Source organism: Oncorhynchus clarkii, chromosome 22 (genome assembly GCF_045791955.1).
Source record: "Oncorhynchus clarkii lewisi isolate Uvic-CL-2024 chromosome 22, UVic_Ocla_1.0, whole genome shotgun sequence".
In the NCBI taxonomy this organism is placed as follows: Eukaryota; Metazoa; Chordata; class Actinopteri; order Salmoniformes; family Salmonidae; genus Oncorhynchus; species Oncorhynchus clarkii.
The window spans coordinates 30,836,049-30,853,615 of record NC_092168.1 but is presented as its reverse complement, the minus strand read 5'-3'; the positions used below and the strand labels follow the sequence as shown (position 1 = coordinate 30,853,615).

Sequence of the window (17,567 nt, the reverse complement as noted above, 5' to 3'; positions counted from 1 at the left end):
AAGGTCTAGCCTGAGTCTCCGTCTCTCACATGGATAGGCAGACCATTCCATAAAAATTGAGCTCTATAGGAGAAAGCCCTGCCTCCAGCCATTTGCAAGCCTGCATTATGTGACCGTAGCGTACGTGTAGGTATGTACGGCAGGATCAAATCAGAGAGATGGGTAGGAGCAGGCCCATGTAATGCTTTGTAGGTTAGCAGAAAAACCTTGAACTCAGCCATAGCCTTAAGAGGAAGCCAGTGTAGAGAGGCTAGCACTGGTGATATGATCACATTTTTTGGTTCTAGTAAAGATTCTAGCAGCCATGTTTAGCACTAACCAAAGTTTATTTAGTGCCTTATCTAGGTAGCCGGAAAGTCGAGCACAGCAGTAGTCTAATCGTGAAGTGACAAAAAGCATGGATTAGCTTTTTCAGATAAGTTTCAGATATTTGCAATGTTACGAAGATGGAAAAAGCTGTCTTTGAAATATTCTTGATATGTTCCTCAAAAGAGAGATCAGTGTAATGCCAAGGTCCTTCACAGTTTTATTTGAGACGACTGTACAATCATCAAGATTAATTGTCACATCCAACAGAAGATCTCTTGGTTTCTTGGGACCTAGAAGTAGCATCTCTGTTTTGTCTTTGTTTAAAAGTAAAACATTTGCCGCCATCCACTTCCTTATGTCTGAAACACAGGCTTCCAGGGAGGGCAATTTTGGGGATTCACCATGTTTCATCAAAATGTACAGCTGTGTATCATCCATACAGCAGTGAAAGTTAACATTATGTTTCCGAATGACATCACCAAGAGGTAAAATATATAGTGAAAACAATAGTGGTCCTAAAACCGAACCTTGAGGAAACTTACAATTGATTTGTCAGATGACAAACCATCCACAGAGACAAACTGATATCTTTCCGACAGATAAGATCTAAACCAGGCAAGAACTTGTCCATGTAGACCACTTAGAGTTTCCAATCTCTCCAAAAGAATGTGGTGATCGATGGTGCCAAAAGCAGCACTAAGGTCTAGCTGCACGAGGACAGATACAGAGCCTTGGTTTGACGCCATTAAAAGGTAATTTACCACCTTCACAAGTGCAGTCTCAGTGCTATGATGGGGTCTAAAACGAGACTTAAGTGTTTCATATACATTATTTGTCTTCAGGAAGGCAGTGAGTTGCTGCGCAACAGTTTTTTCTAATAAAAATGAGAAGGAACTTTAACTTCGTTATAGGACAATCGAGTCATGGTTTGGCTTTTTCCAAGAGGCTTTATTACTGCCACTTTTAGTGAGCTTGGTACACATCCGGTGGATAGGCAGCCATTTATTATGTTCAACATAGGAGGGCCAAGCACACGAAGCAGCTCTTTCAGTAGTTTAGTTGGAATAGGGTCCAGTATGCAGCTTTGAAGGTTTAGAGGCCATGACTATTTTCATGAATGTATAAAGAGATATAGGATTTTTTAAATTTAGTGTCTCCATTGATCCTAGGTCCTGGCAGTGTTGTGCAGACTCAGGACATCTGAGCTTTAGAGAAATACGCAACTTCAAAGAGGAGTCCGTGATTTGCTTTCTAATGATCATGATCTTTTCTTCGAAGAAGTTCATGAATTCATTACTGCTGAAGTGAAAGCCATCCTCTCTTGGGGAATGCTGCTTTTTAATTAGCTTTGCGACAGTATTAAAAATACATTTTGGAAAAATAGGATGATCGAGCATCAGTGAGGCTTCTTTGATATTGCAAGGTACTGTCTTTCCAAGGTAATCAGAAGAGTTCCAGTTTGGTGGAGCACCATTTCCGTTCCAATATTCTGGAAGCTTGCTTCAGGGCTTGGGTATTTTCTGTATACCAGGGAGCTAGTTTCTTGTGACAAATGTTTGTTTTTTTAGGGGTGCGACTGCATCAAGGGTATTACGCAAGTTTATATTTAGTTCCTCAGTTAGGTGGTTAAACGATTTTGTACTCCAACGTCCTTGGGTAGGTAGAGGGAGTCTGGAAGGGCATCTAGGAATCTTTGGGTTGTCCGATAATTCATAGCACAGCTTTTGATGATCCTTGGTTGGGGTATAAACAGATTATTTGTTGAGATTGCAAACATAATGAGATGGTGATCCACTGAGTCGATGATGGCTCTGAAAGCCTTTTGGAGTGGGTCTGTAGAGTTTTCCATGTGAATATTAAAGTCACTATGCTAGTGACAGACTCCACTAAGCTGGCAGGCTGGATAACAGCCTGCTGCCCAGCCTGTACCCTATGTCATTGTGGCTAGAGGAGTTAGAGCCCTGTCTGATCAGCAGCTACACCTTTCTCCAGTCTCAACATTAACCAGAAGAGCCCAGTAAAACTACTAGGAAATAGTGCAACAGAAACACTGCTGTTCAACAATGGTACAATGGGGCCAAACCAGCTGTCACTTCATAGAAGTGAGTTCCTTAGTTTATAACCAGGGAGAACTGATGAGCTGGGATTTTCTGCCTCTAACCCTATAACGGAGGCTGAGTCACTGGCTTACTGGTGCTCTTCCATGCCGTCCCTATGAGGGGTGCGTCACTTGAGTGGGTTGAGTCACTGACGTGGTCTTCCTGTCCGGGTTGCCCCCCCCCCCCAAGGAGTTGCAAGAGCACTATGGGACAAGCACATCACAGCCGGCCAAACCCTCGATTGTGCACTGCCTCATGGGTCTCCCAGTCGCGACACAGCCCGGGATCGAACCCAGATCTGTAGCGACACCTCTAACACTGTGAAGCAGTGCCTTAGACCGCTGCGCCACTCAGGAAGCCCTCCACAATTAACTTCATTAAAAACAAATACCGCACCAGGCTCACCAGTGTCTCCGAGTTGCTCCCATGCACACCATTTGTGCCAAATTTCAAAGCATTGGCAGGAGACAAAAAGTGGAATTTCTCTCATCAAATCAAATCAAATTTATTTGTCACATACACATGGTTAGCAGATGTTATTGCAAGTGTAGCGAAATGCTTGTGCTTCTAGTTCTGACCATGCAGTAATATCTAACAAGTAATATAACCTAACAATTCCACAACAACTACCTTATACAAGTGTAAAGGAATGAATATGAATATGTACATATGAGTACATAAAAATATATAAATGAGTGATGGCCGAATGGCATAGGCAAGATGCAGTAGATGGTATAGAGTACAGTATATACATACGAGATGAGTAATGTAGGGTATGTAAACATATAAAGTGGCATTGTTTAAAGTGGCTTGTGATACATTACATCAAGATGGCAAGATGCAGTAGATGGTATAGAGTACAGTATATACATATGAGATGAGTAATGTAGGGTATGAGAACATTATATAAAGTGACATTGTTTAAAGTTGTCACGCCCTGACCTTAGAGATCCTTTTTAGAATAAGAATAAGAATAGCTGACAAATTCACCCAAATGTACATTTCTCTCGTGTACTTTCTCTTTTTCTCTCTTTTAAATCCCCATTTTGGGCCCAAATCCCCATTTTGGGCCCATTATACTAAGTTCTAATCAATAGCCTAGATTGTGTTTTTGTGTATGTATATATTTTATCATCATTTTAGCTTTCTAGTAAATAAATACTCAACTAAGATTGGTGTGGTAAGAACTCATTGGTGAGACCCGGGTCCGTGCAGATTCACGGATTATGCGACGTTCAGAACGAGACTGTAGAGGTAACCGATTAATTAGCGGCTGTTGTAAAATCGATATTCTGATATTCTTTGAGTTAATTTGGGAAATAGAAACTCAATAAAACTAATTTTCCCATGGTGCCCCAGGTTAATGAGTTAATAATTACTTGATTCAGTTCATCACGCAATTAAAAAAAAAACTTTAATCATTCAATGAGCAACAGTCACGACGCAGTATACGTCAAGATTTTTCGGGTTATTGTAAATGGGATATGACGTTTATATGACTCAACTCAAGAATAGAATACTTGAGTATCCCGAATAATAACAGGATATTGGTGTGCATATAAACATCATCAGTGTTAAAAATTAGGCCTATTTGGTAATAGTAACATTTAAAAAACACCTGTGCAAAACCATTTTTAAGTGTGTTTTCTAAAAGCATTAGTTTATCATAATTAGGCATTCAAAATATTTATTAAAAAACATAAACTAAAACCTTAACTGAGTGCTTAACCTAAATCCATGAATCAACTATCAATAAATACAGATTCAATCAATCTATAAGAATAATAGCTCATCATCCTCCTCGGGAACCTACATCAGAACAACTTAGACAGCCATTTCACAACCATTCCTCCTACTTTGGGAATTATTCCTGGAAGGAACAAGGCAGCTGCAGTCCCAACAGTATCCAGAGCTGTGCTCATAAATGAGGGTTTTTTCTCTTCCTCTTGTGCCTTCGCACCCTTAAGGGCATCTATCTCTCTTTGCATTTGGTGTGCTCTGTCATCAAACCCTTGCCGGAGAAGGTCATTCTGCTCCTGAAATTACAAGGTTTGTTTTTACACATCACGGACTGTGTCATTAAAACAAAACACATACACACAGGTAATCTTACCGCTAGAGTTACTGTAGTTTTAAAGAGTACTTCTCAATGTTTGTGTTTTTTTTATTCCTACCTTGAGTCTGGCCTGCAGAACTCTATCGTGCTCTGCAATGGCATTTCTACTGTCTCTCTCCATCCTCTCCATCAGCTGGTTCACATTCTCCTCATACGTCCTCTGCTGGTCCGCTCTCAACCTCTCCTGGACAACCAGCTGCTCCTCCATGGCTCGATTCTCCCGCTCAGATGCCTCCCTTTTCGCTTGCTCCGCTGCAGAGAAAGGTAGACAGAGTATGTGTGAGAGAGTGAGTGAGATAAATATCAAAGAGAACGAGAGGTAAGCCTCCATTTGGTGGTCATTAGAATGTTGTTGCCAGGTCATGGAGTGCATATTCATGGTGACCTATATCACCTTCTGCTCTCTGCTCAGCTTCAGTGAGGGACTGGTCTGCTGACAGGATGGCCTCACCAATGCTGGCCTTCCTTCCCAAGTACTCCTTCAGTACCTCTTCAGCCTGGAACCACCACACATAATATTTAACTTCCAACATCACATCAGTGCATTCATAACTCCTTTGACCAGCATCCACAAAACATGATAATTACATAATATCCTAAAATAGCACCACCTCCCCAACATACCTTCACCCCTCTGCCTCCCTCAGATCTGTATTCGCTGGTGGCCAGTTTCAGGTCGTTGCAGTACTCTTTGTATCCTCCAGGGGTCATGTAGGAGCCAGCCCTTATTTTCTCCTCCAGGGGGGCAAAGATGCATTGGATTTTGGACTCGCATGCCTTCTGGGACTCCTTGTAGTTCCTCTCACAGATCTTCTCATACTCCTCTTGAACCACTTTCTATAGAAGGAGGTTGGTTCAGAATGTACCAGAACAAACCAGAATGTTTTGGTTCAGTTGAGGTAATAAATGGTGAATAATCTGTCAATGTGCCCTTGAGTAAGGCACTTAACCCTAATTGCTGCTGTAAGTCGCTCTGGATAAGTGTGTCTGCTAAAGGACTAAAATGTACATGTAAATGTAGCATAAAGGGGTAGCTCACCCAAATGACAGATTATCCTCATCTTCTAAATCCATACATCACTGAATTGAATATAGAATCTACATTCTCATACCATGAGCTCCAACTGGTACTTCTGGTCCTCGTCTTTGAAAGAGTTGTTGATGAATATGGCCACAGCCTCCTTCTCCATGACAGCATGCACTTCAGACAGCTCCTCTTGGGTCTCTGTGGGGTAGGCCACCCAGTCAGCCATGCCCTTCTGGTAGTGGGCCCTGGACCTCTCGATGGCACTGGAGTTCTCAATTTGGGACAGCGCCAACACAGCATTGTCCAGGCAGGGGATCTGCCCACTCCGGATGGCAGACACATACGTCTCTGCCAGGTTTCCCAGCACTGCAAGAGAGGGCAGGAAATCAGCATATCTGGTAGATGTGGTAGTGATGGTGGTAGTACTGTGGTGGTCAGTGGTGCTTGTATAGAAGTAAAGTAAGTAGTAGAATTAGTAGTAATTTAAGTACTAATGGTGTTGTTAGTTGTACTGGTCATGGTACTTGTAGTAATCGTAATTATAATAATAGAGGAAGTGGTAATAGTAGCAGCAGTAGTTTAGTTGTATTATCAAACATCATGACCCACTTTCATAACTGCTTTCCATCCTCAATATCAGGGTTGTAATACTCACGTCTGCCGGTAACTTTCAGGCCCTGTTTCAGGGTCTTGGTCTTGGCCTCATTGAAGACGTGGTCACAGAACTCCTTGGTTTGCTCCACAAAGGCAGGCTCCAGGTCAGCGTCGGTCAGCTCCTCCATACGTCTCATTTTGTCTCCGCTGGCTGGCCTCTCAAACACAAAGCACCAGCGAGGAGAGAAATAGTTCCGCAGGCAGCTACGAGGCAGATTGTATGCCTGATCTTTCTTACTATGACCTTTGTAAATGAAAGGAAAAGTACATCAATCATTAATTAACTAATTAAATGTTTAACCGTGACTAACCATGGTTTATATTAATAGATTAAGTTAGCTGTGCTAGCTGGTGTTCTCTTCACCTGTTCTCAGTTTAAGAGCGTTCTCCAGGTACTCATTGGCTGTGATGGGTCTCCCATCAACCTCCAGGGTCAGGGTGAAATCTCTGACTGTCCACACAAAGGAAGGAAAGTAACGCAGGTACTCTGAAGATTCCTCCCCGTCTCGCTGGTTGGACTTCACCTTGATGTGCTCTGTCAGTTCTGTCACATAGCTGTAGAAGGCGGTGTTGAGGACAAAATGAAACCAGATTTACTAACATACAATATAGTGCTGAGCGATTAGTGCTTTTTGAGGTCGGTTCAGTTGTTGGGGATGAAATGAACCCAGACATACAACACTACACTATATTTCTTTATAGGCCTGCTGAAGGATACTGTAGTTTCTCCAGGGCGTTGTTGTCGATGGTTCCCATGCTGTTGTACACTAGAGTACTGCTGAGCAGGACAGCCAGGGAAAAGATCCAGTTGTCATTCTTCTCATCACCCTGCAGAAACAACAGAAGGAACACATTGGTACTCTGTTCATACTAGAGTGAAATTAAGTCAGTAACTAAATGTCTACTCCATACGCCGTTTTATGGGCTCCCTACCTAAATAAAGGTCAAAGCTGGAATCCTTAACTGAAACAATAACAAAGCTGCACCCTAACTCGGTTTTGGTAAAAAAATACAAATAAATTAGGGATGGGCCTGGAGAAATGTAACCACTCAAATTCATAGAGCTATGGGTGCAATGACTCACCATCCGTGACATCATAATTGTAGTTAACCATGATGTTACAGTGTTTAATTACATTTACAAACATTGGAGTAAAACAAGCTTATATTTTGGGTTCTGATGGGGTATGACAGTTGAACTAAGCTCATGGGTCATTATTTATTTGTTATACTCTTTAGAATCAATTGGTATACATCATACATTTATAAGTCAGACATTATATACAGATATACATCAGCTATCAGTACTAGGCACAGTTTATTGAGATAACATGGGATTTTACCCATAGCAATGTTATATTCTGTCATCTAAACAGCCATAAAAGTTTTTTGACAGAGAGTGAACTTTGACCTCCTACCTTCTCCACGTCCCCCAGCCCCTCTGTATCCAGGAGCACCAGGGTGTGGTCTCTTTTTTCAGGGTGAGGCACACACCACATCCAGATGCCCTTAGTTTTGGACTGGATGGTGGCTCCCAGGGCAAAACCTTGAGGACAGAGGATAAAAACGGTTCTTAGGATGGAATCTGTAAAGAGGCAGCAGGATGTAAAGTGTTAACTCAAGCCTGCTGGTTTTCAGATGAACCTGTTTGTCTAGTTATACTGCATACCATACTGACAGACTGAAAGTGAAACTAGCAGCCAGTGCAAAACGGCACCCTGATCTACACAACCCACCCAGAACAAATGTCGTCGGAACAAAATGTTTTTTTTATGTTTGCTCTGCTGTCTGGTTGTATGTTATGGTGTAAAACAAAGATAAACTGTAGTTTCCACAATGCAATAACAGGATGTGTCGAATTTCCAATTTTGGAGAGAAATAAACATCAAAGCATAATGTGTTTAGAACAGGACAAATCTGTACTTTGGTGCAGCATATCTGTCTCTAACTCTACACGTTGATCTAGAGAATCCCAAAAACGCCCAATGAGTGACAAGTCTGGTGACTATGCAGGCCATGAAAGAACTGGGACATTTTCAACTTCCAGGAATTGTGTACAGATCCTTGCGACATGGGGCCGTGCATTATCATGCTGAAACATGAGGTGATGGCGGCGGATGAATGGCCTGACAATGGATCTTAGGATCCCGTCACAGTATCACTGTGCATTAAAATTGCCATAGATAAAATGCAATTGTGTTCGTTGTCAGTAGCTTATGTCTGCCCATACCATGACCCCATCGAAGGTGAGAATTTGCCCACTGAAGACTGTTAAGACGCCGAACTGCAGTCAGGTCAAGACCATGGTGAGGACGATGAGCACGCAGATGAGCTTCCTTGAGATGGTTTCTGACAGTTTGTGTAGAAATTCTTCGATTGAGCAAACCCATAGTTTCACCTGCTGTCCCGGTGGCTGGTCTCAGATGATTCCGCAGGTGAAGAAGCCGGTTATATAGGTCCTGGCCTGGATTGGTTACGCGTGGTCTGCGTTGTGAGGTCGGTTGGACGTACTGCCAAAATTATGTTGGAGGCGGCTTATGGTAGAGAAGTGAACATTCAATTCTCTGGCAACAGCTCGGGTGGACATTCCCGAAGTCAGCATGCAAATTGCACAGTCCCTCAAGACATCTGTGGCATTGTGTTGTATAACAACTGCACATTTTAAAGTGGCCTTTTATTGTCTCAAGCACAAGGTACAGTTGAAGTCGGAAGTTTACATACACTTAGGTTGGAGTCATTAAAACTTGTTTTTCAATCACTCCACAAATTTCTTGTTAACAAACTATAGTTTTGTTAAGTTGGTTAGAACATCTACTTTGTGCATGACACAAGTAATTTTTCCTACAATTGTTGACAGACAGATTATTTCACTTATAATTCACTGTATCACAATTCCAGTGGGTCAGACGTTTACATACACTAAGTTGACTGTGACTTTAAAAAGCTTGGAAAATTCCAGAAAATTATGTCATGCCTTTAGAAGCTTCTGATAGGCTAATTGACATCATTTGAGTCAACTGAAGGTGTACCTGTGGATGTATTTCAGGGACTACCTTCAAACTCAGTGCCTCTTTGCTTGACATCATGGGAAAATCAAAAGAAATTAGCCAAGACCTCAGAAAAAAAATGTAGACCTCCACAAGTCTGGTTCATACTTGGGAGCAATTTCCAAATGCCTGAAGGTACCACGTGCATCTGTACAAACAATAGTACGCAAGTATAAACACCATGGGACCACGCAGCCGTCATACCGCTCAGGAAGGAGACTGTTCTGTCTCCTAGAGATGAACGTACTTTTGTGTGAAAAGTGCAAATCAATCTCAGAACAAGAGCAAAGGAGATGATGGAGGAAACAGGTACAAAAGTATCCATATACACAGTAAAATGAGTCCTATATTGACATAACCTGAAAGGCCGCTCAGCAAGGAAGAAGCCACTGCTCCAAAACCGCCATCAAAAAGCCAGACTACGGTTTGCAACTGCACATGGGGACAAAGATCGTACTTTTTGGAGAAATGTCCTCTGGTCTGATGAAACAAAAATATAACTGTTTGGCCATAATGACCATTGTTATGTGGGGGAGGCTTGCAAGCCGAAGAACACCATCCCAACCGTAAAGCACGGGGGTGGCAGCATCATGTTGTGGTGGTGCTTTGATGCAGGACGGATTGGTGCACTTCACAAAATAAATGGCACCATGAGGAGGGAATATTATGTGGATATATTGAAGCAACATCTCAAGACACCAGTCAGGAAGTTAAAGCTTGGACACAAATGGGTCTTCCAAATGGACAATGACCCCAAGCATACTTCCAAATTTGTGGCAAAACGACTTAAGGACAACAAAGTCAAGGTATTGGAGTGGCCATCACAAAGCCCTGACGTCAATCCCATAGAAAATTTGGGGGCAGAACTGAAAAAGCGCGTGTGAACAAGGAGGTCTACAAACCTGACTCAGTTACGCCAGCTCTGTCAGGAGGAATGGGCCAAAATTCACCCAACTTATTGTGGGAAGCTTGTGGAAGGCTACCTGAAACGTTTGACCCAAGTTAAACAATTTAAAGGCAATGCTAACAAATACTAATTGAGTGTATGTATACTTCTGACCCACTGGGTATGTGATAAAAGAAATAAAAGCTGAAATAAATCATTCTCTCTACTATTATTCTGACAATTCACATTCTTAAAATAAAGTGGTGATCCTACCTGACCTAAGACAGGGAATTGTTACTCGGATTAAATGTCAGGAATTGTGAAAAACTGAGTTTAAATGTATTTGGCTTAGGTGTATGTAAACTTCCGACTTCAACTGTACATGCGGTTTAATCAGCGTCTTGATATGCCACACCTGTCAAGCAAATTCGAGCACAACATTTCAGAGAAATAAGCTTTTTGTGTATATGGAAAATGTCAGGGATCTTTTATTTAGGCTCATGAAATATGGGACCAACACTTTACATATTGTGTTTATATTTTAGTTTGGACTGGGCGGACCATAGATTCAAAAATGCTTTAGTGGATGTACTCACCTTTTTTCTCGCCAGCCAGCTTGTTCATGAGGTAGGACTTGCCAGTGCGGTACAGACCGACCACCGACACCACTACCACATGCTGGTCAATCTGGTCCAGGATGCCCAGTGCACTGCGGACCACACGCAGCTTCCCATCACTGTCGTTCTCTATCAGACATACTGGTTCCTTCATGGATACTGTCTGGCCTGTCATGATGCTGTCCTATAGAAACACTGGCAAGGACACACATAAGAACTTTTGATTGTGTGTGTGTCATAAAAGTCCCTCAACTTTTTTTGTGCAATTAACCTAAAGTGATAAAGGTGCCACAGGGGCTGGTGATATGGAGTGAATAAAAGCTTATCATAACAGATTGGGTTTACAGTGACACAAAAGAATTATTTCAACCTTAAAAAGGTACATATTTTAAATTGTTACTTGGTTTCTTTCAACACATGAGACAAGCCTATATCACATTTTCTAGTTTACAAGAAACGGACAAAAAATTGCTCTATGAATTGTCTAAATATCAGATCGCTAATCCATTGATTATCAGTCTGACCAAAGTCGCCCTAAAAAAGAGGCAATAGTCTCCTACAAGCTCGAATTTGAATACAATTATATTTAGACTTACTCTACCCGTTGTACATGCTGTTAGTCCTTTTGGCAGTAAGAGGTGTCACACCCTGATCTGTTTCACCTGTCTTGGTGCTCGTCTCCACCCCCCTCCAGGTGTCGCCCATTTTCCCCATTATCCAAGTGTATGTATACCTGTGTTCTCTGTTTGTCTGTTGTCCAGTTTGTTTTGTTTCGTCAAGCCTACCAGCATTTTACCCATGCTCCTGTCTTTCTCTAGTTCCTGTTTTCTAGTATTCCTGACTCTGAGCCTACCTGCCATTCTGTACTTTGTCACACCACCCTGGATTACTGACCTTTGCCTGCCCTTGACCTGTCGTTGGCCTGCCCCCTTGTTTTTGAAATAAACTGTTGTTACTTCGAAACTGTCTGCATCTGGGTCATCTCCTGAGTCTTGACAGTACAAACTGGCCATGATGGACCCAGCAGATTCAGACCAGCGCCGCAACACCGTCTCCTCCCAAGGAGCCACCATTGGAAGGTACAAGGAGTTTCTTTGTGGGTTCCATACCTTAGCCGAATGCCATGATGGTGTGTTGAACACATTGCTGGAGCAATTCCACAGGTTGTCTGTCAGGCAGCCTACCACAATGGTAACCTCCCAGCCCCTCAGTAACCCGGCTGTTAGCAACGCGGATTTCTGTACATTGGCAGCTGAGAGTGCCTGGAACCGGGAAACGCTGTTCGACGCGTTCCTGCATGGATTATCGGAGGAAGTGAAGGACGAGGTAGCAGCCTGGGAACTACAGACCGATCGCAACTCGCTCATTGCCTTGATAATTCGGATCGATGGACGGCTACGGGAATGTAGGAAGGAGAGGAGTTCCGATTCCACTCGCTCGCCCAAGGATTCCACTTCGCCTCCGAGTCATCCCGGAAATCCATTACGTGTCCGTGGCCGAGAGGGCCCGAGGCTACCCGAAATCCCCCTTGAGTCTCCGAAATCTGCTGATTCACCTTTTCCCGAGCCGATGCAACTAGGCAAAGCTAGGCTGTCCCCAGCAGAACATCCCGGTTTCACACGAAGAGTTGCCTGTATTGCGGGACTACTGGTCATTTTGTGTCCTCTTGTCCACTGAAAGACCAGGCTCACTGTAAGGGGCGAGTACTCTGGTGGACCATACCGATAACTTTTCCTCTCCCCTTACTTGCACTCCTTTTCATGCCATCCTGCTGTGGGGGAACCAGTCAAAATCTCTCGGGTGTCTGGAGTAAATCCTTCCCGTCAGACTCGTTGAAGAAGAAGAATTCCTCCAGTACGGCGTGAGTAATCGCTGCCCTGATATCAAGAAGCTATTTTCGGTCACGGTGGCAGAAACATGATGTACAAAATAAGTTACAAGTAACGCAAAAAACATACACATTATCACAATTGGTTAAGGGATCGTAAAACGGCGGCCATGTCCTTCGGCGCCGTTATCACCAATCACACCAACCACACACCCACTCCACTGAATAGCAGGCTAGTGATTACTTTGCAACGCTTCCAGTCAGCCACTGATTCCTTCCATTCTTGAATTTGCGATTTCGAACTTGTTGTGTAATGTTTATGTCCAATGGCCAATGAGCACCGATACGTTTTATCCATGATTCCTCTTCATATGAAAAGGATTTGCCAGTAGATTAGAAACTGCACACGGCACCATCGCTCGGAGAAACAGGCGACATCTTCAGGCTTTTCCAGAGTCACCTACTCCAGAGAGACAGCAGCAGAACAACAAAGGAGTCACCCAGTCTACCAGTGAGGACAGCACACAGGCCCCAACTGTGAGGCCCCGACTTCTTGAGAAGTCAAGAGGTAAAACTACCACTGAGGTTCAGAGACACTTGGAAAAAAAGAAACTTGCTTACTTGTCCTTTCTGAAAAGAGCGACAAAATCCTTGTTTTGTTTTATTCAGAAAGAGGTATAGGAACAGCAACCGTTTCGGGGCAGAATAATGTTGCTGTGGACAAAGGGCTGTCTACCCCCCGATGTCCTAGTTGACACAGTTACGTGTGTTGTCGATGTTAAAGAAAAACAAAACTTATGTTACATTTTTTTTTACTGACATTTAAATCAGGCAATTAACATGCAGTCCACAGAGCTATTATCTGCTAGTCGTCATTGCTTGGTTAGTCATAGTCGGTTATGACGATGACACGCATAACCAATCAATTTGGGACAAATCTATTAGACATCACTACATCTCCCCTTTTCTGAGAAAAGACACACTATGTCAACAATAGCCGAACGTAACCGAAGCACGTTTCCTCGCAGTCAGCTGTGGTTCGGTTAGGCTCAGCCATATTGTACAAGTTTTTGTCATGTACAGTGCCTTGCAAAAGTATTCATTCCCCTTGGCGTTTTTCCTATTTTGTTGCATTACAACCTGTAATTTAAATTGATTTTTATTTGGATTTCATGTAATGGACAATGGTCAAAATTTGTAAAGTGAAATGAAAAAAATAACTTGTTTAAAAAAATTAATGTAAAGTTAAAAACGGAAAGTGGTGCGTGCATATGTATTCACCCCCTTTGCTATGAAGCCCCTACATAAGATCTGGTGCAATCAATTACCTTCAGAAGTCACAATTAGTTAAATAAAATCCACCTGTGTGCAATCTAAGTGTCACATGATCTGTCACATGATCTCAGTATATATACACCTGTTCTGAAAGGCCCCAGAGTCTGCAACACCACTAAGCAAGGGGCACCACGAAGCAAGCGGCACCATGAAGACCAAGGAGCTCTCCAAACAGGTCAAAGGACAAAGTTATGGAGAAGTACAGATCAGGGTTGGGTTATAAAAAAATATCAGAAACTTTGAACATCCCACGGAGCACCGTTAAATCAAAAAAGATTTAATGGAAAGAATATGGCACCACAACAAACCTGCCAAGAGTGGGCCGCCCACCAAAACTTACAGACCAGGCAAAGAGGGCATTAATCAAAGAGACCAAAGATAACCCTGAAGGAGCTGTTAAGCTCCACAGCGGAAATTGGAGTATCTGTCCATGGGACCACTTTAAGCCGTACACTCCACAGAGCTGTGGTTTACGGAAGAGTGGCCAGAAAAAAGACATTGCTTAAAGAAAAAAATAAGCAAACACGTTTGGGGTTCACTAAAAGGCATGTGGGAGACTCCCCAAACATATCGAAGTAGGTACTCTGGTCAGATGGGACTAAAATTGAGCTTTTTGGCCATCAAGGAAAACGCTATGTCTGGCGCAAACCCAAAACCTCTCATCACCCCGAGAATCCCATGGTGGTGGCAGCATCATGCTGTGAGGATGTTTTTCATCGACAGGGACTGGGAAGCTGGTCAGAATTGAAGGAATGATGGATGGCGCAAAATACAGGGAAATTCTTGAGGGAAACCTGTTTCAGTCTTCCAGAGATTTGAGACTGGGATGGAGGTTCAACTTCCAGCAGGACAATGACCCTAAACATACTGCTAAAGCAACACTTGAGTAGTTTAAGGGGAAACATTTACATGTCTTGGAATGGCCTTGTCAAAGCCCAGACCTCAATCCAACTGAGAATCTGTGGTATGACTTAAATATTGCTGTACACCAGCAGAACCCATCCAACTTGAATGAGCTGGAGCAGTTTTGCCTTGAATGGGCAACAATCCCAGTGGCTAGATTGCCAAGTTAATAGAGACATACACCAAGAGACTTGCAGCTGTAATTGCTGCAAAAGGTGGCTCTACAAACTATTGACTTTGGGGGGTGGGGGGGTGAATAGTTATGCATGCTCAAGTTCTGTTTATTTGTCTTATTTCTTGTTTGTTTCACAATAAAACATATATTGCATCTTCAAAGTGATAGTAGACAAGTTGAGTAAATCAAATGATACAACCCCCCAAAATTATATTTTAATTCCAGGTTGTAAGAAAAATTTGAAAAATGCCAAGGGGGTGAATACTTTCGCAAGCCAATGACAACTAATTGCACTAGTGTTGAAAATAAAAACAGAAAAACCAACCATTTAGGCCTACAGACCAGCATGCTTAAATCGAGCTAATAAAACATTATTGTGGATATTGTTTCAGATGCCCACTTACATAAGGACAAAACCAGCAGACAACAGGTAAAGTACGTTCAAATAAAGTTAATTCAACAGTCGACTTGTGATGGCTGGTGTTTCACAAGCTTACCAGTCAACTTGCAAATCAATACCTATATATCATATAGTAAAAAAGCTAACATTTTGCAGCGCAAGAGAGTTTAGGCTTACCTCTGCGACGTTGTACAGTACGGTTGTTGTTCAGTCTGTAAATGAGATCAGTGATTATATCAGTGATTATATTGAAACTGAAAGTGATTATCTAATGTTTAAAATTAGGTTTCTGGGAAGGCACGACTTATAAAACAAAATAACATTCCTAGATACTAGGAACTCTGACATGAACGACTTACGGGCTTAAACGGTCATGTTTAACTGAAGCTGAGTATGGATTTATTTTTTAATAAATGTCGTGCTTTCCCAACACATAACTACAACCAATTAGCAAGTCCAAATAGCACCTTTATTTAACTAGGCAAGTCAGTTAAGAACAAATTCTTATTTTCAATGACGGCCTAGTGGGTTAACTGCCTTGTCAGCTCGTGGATTTGAACTTGCAACCTTCCGGTTACTAGTCCAACGCTGTAACCACTAGGCTACCCTGCCGCCCGTATTCCTACCGAGAACAATAGCCCGATAATTGGCTCATTAACGACGTTCACACAATTTAACATTTTGTTAATTCATTAAAAAGTCGGTTGCGTAAATTCCATCTTTTTTTTAACCGATTGAAAATAATTGAAAAATAGACGAGGCAACTTTCACTTTCTGTATCTGCAGCCAAATAGGTGTCACAAGTTATGTCCCTTCTTAAAATGTTATTTTAATCCTAACCTTATCCACACCGCTAACATTATGCCTAACCTTACATTAAGAACAAAAAGCAACAAACTTTATGATTATAGACAATTTTGACTTTGTGGTTGTGGTAACTAGTGGAAACCCCCTTGGAATACAGTGCATTCGGAAAGTATTCAGACCCCTGGACTTCTTCCACATTTTGTTACGTCACATCCTTATTCTAAAATTGATGAAATTAAATGTTTTCCTCATTAATCTACACACAATACCCCATAATGACAGTGAAATGTTTGCAAATGTATTTAAAAAACCCTGAAATAGCTTATTTACATAAGTATTCAGAACCTTTGCTATGAGACTCGAAATTGAGCTCACGTGCATCCTGTTTCCATTGATCACCCTTGAGATGTTTCTACAACTTGTTTGGAGTCCACCTTGATTGTTCAATTGATTGGACGTGATTTGGAAAGAAACACACCTACCTATATAAGGTCCCACAGTTGACAGTGCATGTCAGAGCAAAAACCAAGCCATGAGGTTCAAAGGAATTGTCAGTGGAACTCCGAGACAGAATTGTGTCGAGGAACAGATCTGATGAAGGGTACCAAAACATTTCTGCACCATTGAAGGTCCACAAGAACACAGTGGCCTCCAACATTCTTAAATGGAAGAAGTTTGGAAGCACCAAGACTAGAGCTGGCCGCCTGGCCAAACTGAGTAATCGGTGGAGAAGGGCCTTGGTCAGAGGTGACGAAGAAACCGATGGTCACTCTGACAGAGATCCAGAGTTCCTCTGTGGAGATGGGAGAACCTTCCAGAAGGACAACCATCTTTGCAGCACTCCACCAATGAGGCCTTTATGATAATGGCCAGAAAGAAACCACTCCTCAGTAAAAGGCACATGAGAGCAAAGTACAGAAATCCTTGATGAAAACCTGCCCCAGAGCACTCAGGACCTCAGACTGGGGTGAAGGTTCACCTTCCAACAATACAATGGCCCTAAGAACACAGCCAAGACACCAGACTTGAACCCGATTGAACATCTCTGGAGAAAATAGCTGTTCAGTAACGCTCCTCATCCAACCTGACAGAGCTAGAGAGGATCTGCAGAGAAGAATGAGAGAAACTCCCCAAATACAGGAGCGCCAAGCTTGTAGCGTCATACCCAAGAAGACTCGAGGCTGTAATCGTTGCCAAAGAAACTTCAACAAAGTACTGAGTAAAAAGTCTGAATACTTCTGTAAATGTGATAAGTTCATTTGTAATACATTTGCAAACATTTCTAAAAATCTGTTTTTGCTTTGTCATTATGGAGTATTGTATGTAGATTGATGAGAATAAGTCAAGTCAAGGAATCTGACTAC

General features: G+C 42.3%; 1 protein-coding gene across 2 annotated transcripts; it reads right to left on the bottom strand.

Annotated features, from left to right (window-relative positions):
* Positions 1-2,897: 2,897 nt before the first annotated feature.
* LOC139380762 (guanylate-binding protein 1-like) lies at positions 2,898-16,158 on the bottom strand. Of its 2 annotated transcripts, XM_071123769.1 has the most exons (12): positions 15,756-16,158; positions 15,574-15,608; positions 10,735-10,950; positions 7,624-7,751; positions 6,924-7,033; positions 6,570-6,760; positions 6,207-6,449; positions 5,637-5,917; positions 5,149-5,361; positions 4,919-5,021; positions 4,583-4,776; positions 2,898-4,444 (listed from the first exon to the last, which is right to left on the bottom strand). In XM_071123769.1, the coding sequence occupies exons 3-12, from the start codon at positions 10,928-10,930 to the stop codon at positions 4,223-4,225; spliced, it is 1,881 nt and encodes a 626-aa protein (XP_070979870.1). In that variant the 5' UTR covers positions 10,931-10,950; positions 15,574-15,608; positions 15,756-16,158; the 3' UTR covers positions 2,898-4,222. The 2 variants fall into 2 exon arrangements, with proteins under 2 accessions (XP_070979870.1, XP_070979869.1); XM_071123768.1 differs by lacking the exon at positions 15,756-16,158 and having other exon boundaries at positions 15,574-15,691.
* Positions 16,159-17,567: the final 1,409 nt, after the last annotated feature.

Coding starts and splice junctions, on each gene's coding strand:
- LOC139380762 (XM_071123769.1), bottom strand. CDS start 10,930: ATGACAGGCCAGACAGTATCCATGAAGGAACCAGTATGTCTGATAGAG. Junction 7,034..7,623: donor GGCTGGGGGACGTGGAGAAG/GTAGGAGGTCAA, acceptor TTGTTTCTGCAG/GGTGATGAGAAGAATGACAA. Junction 4,445..4,582: donor TTCTGCAGGCCAGACTCAAG/GTAGGAATAAAA, acceptor TTGTAATTTCAG/GAGCAGAATGACCTTCTCCG.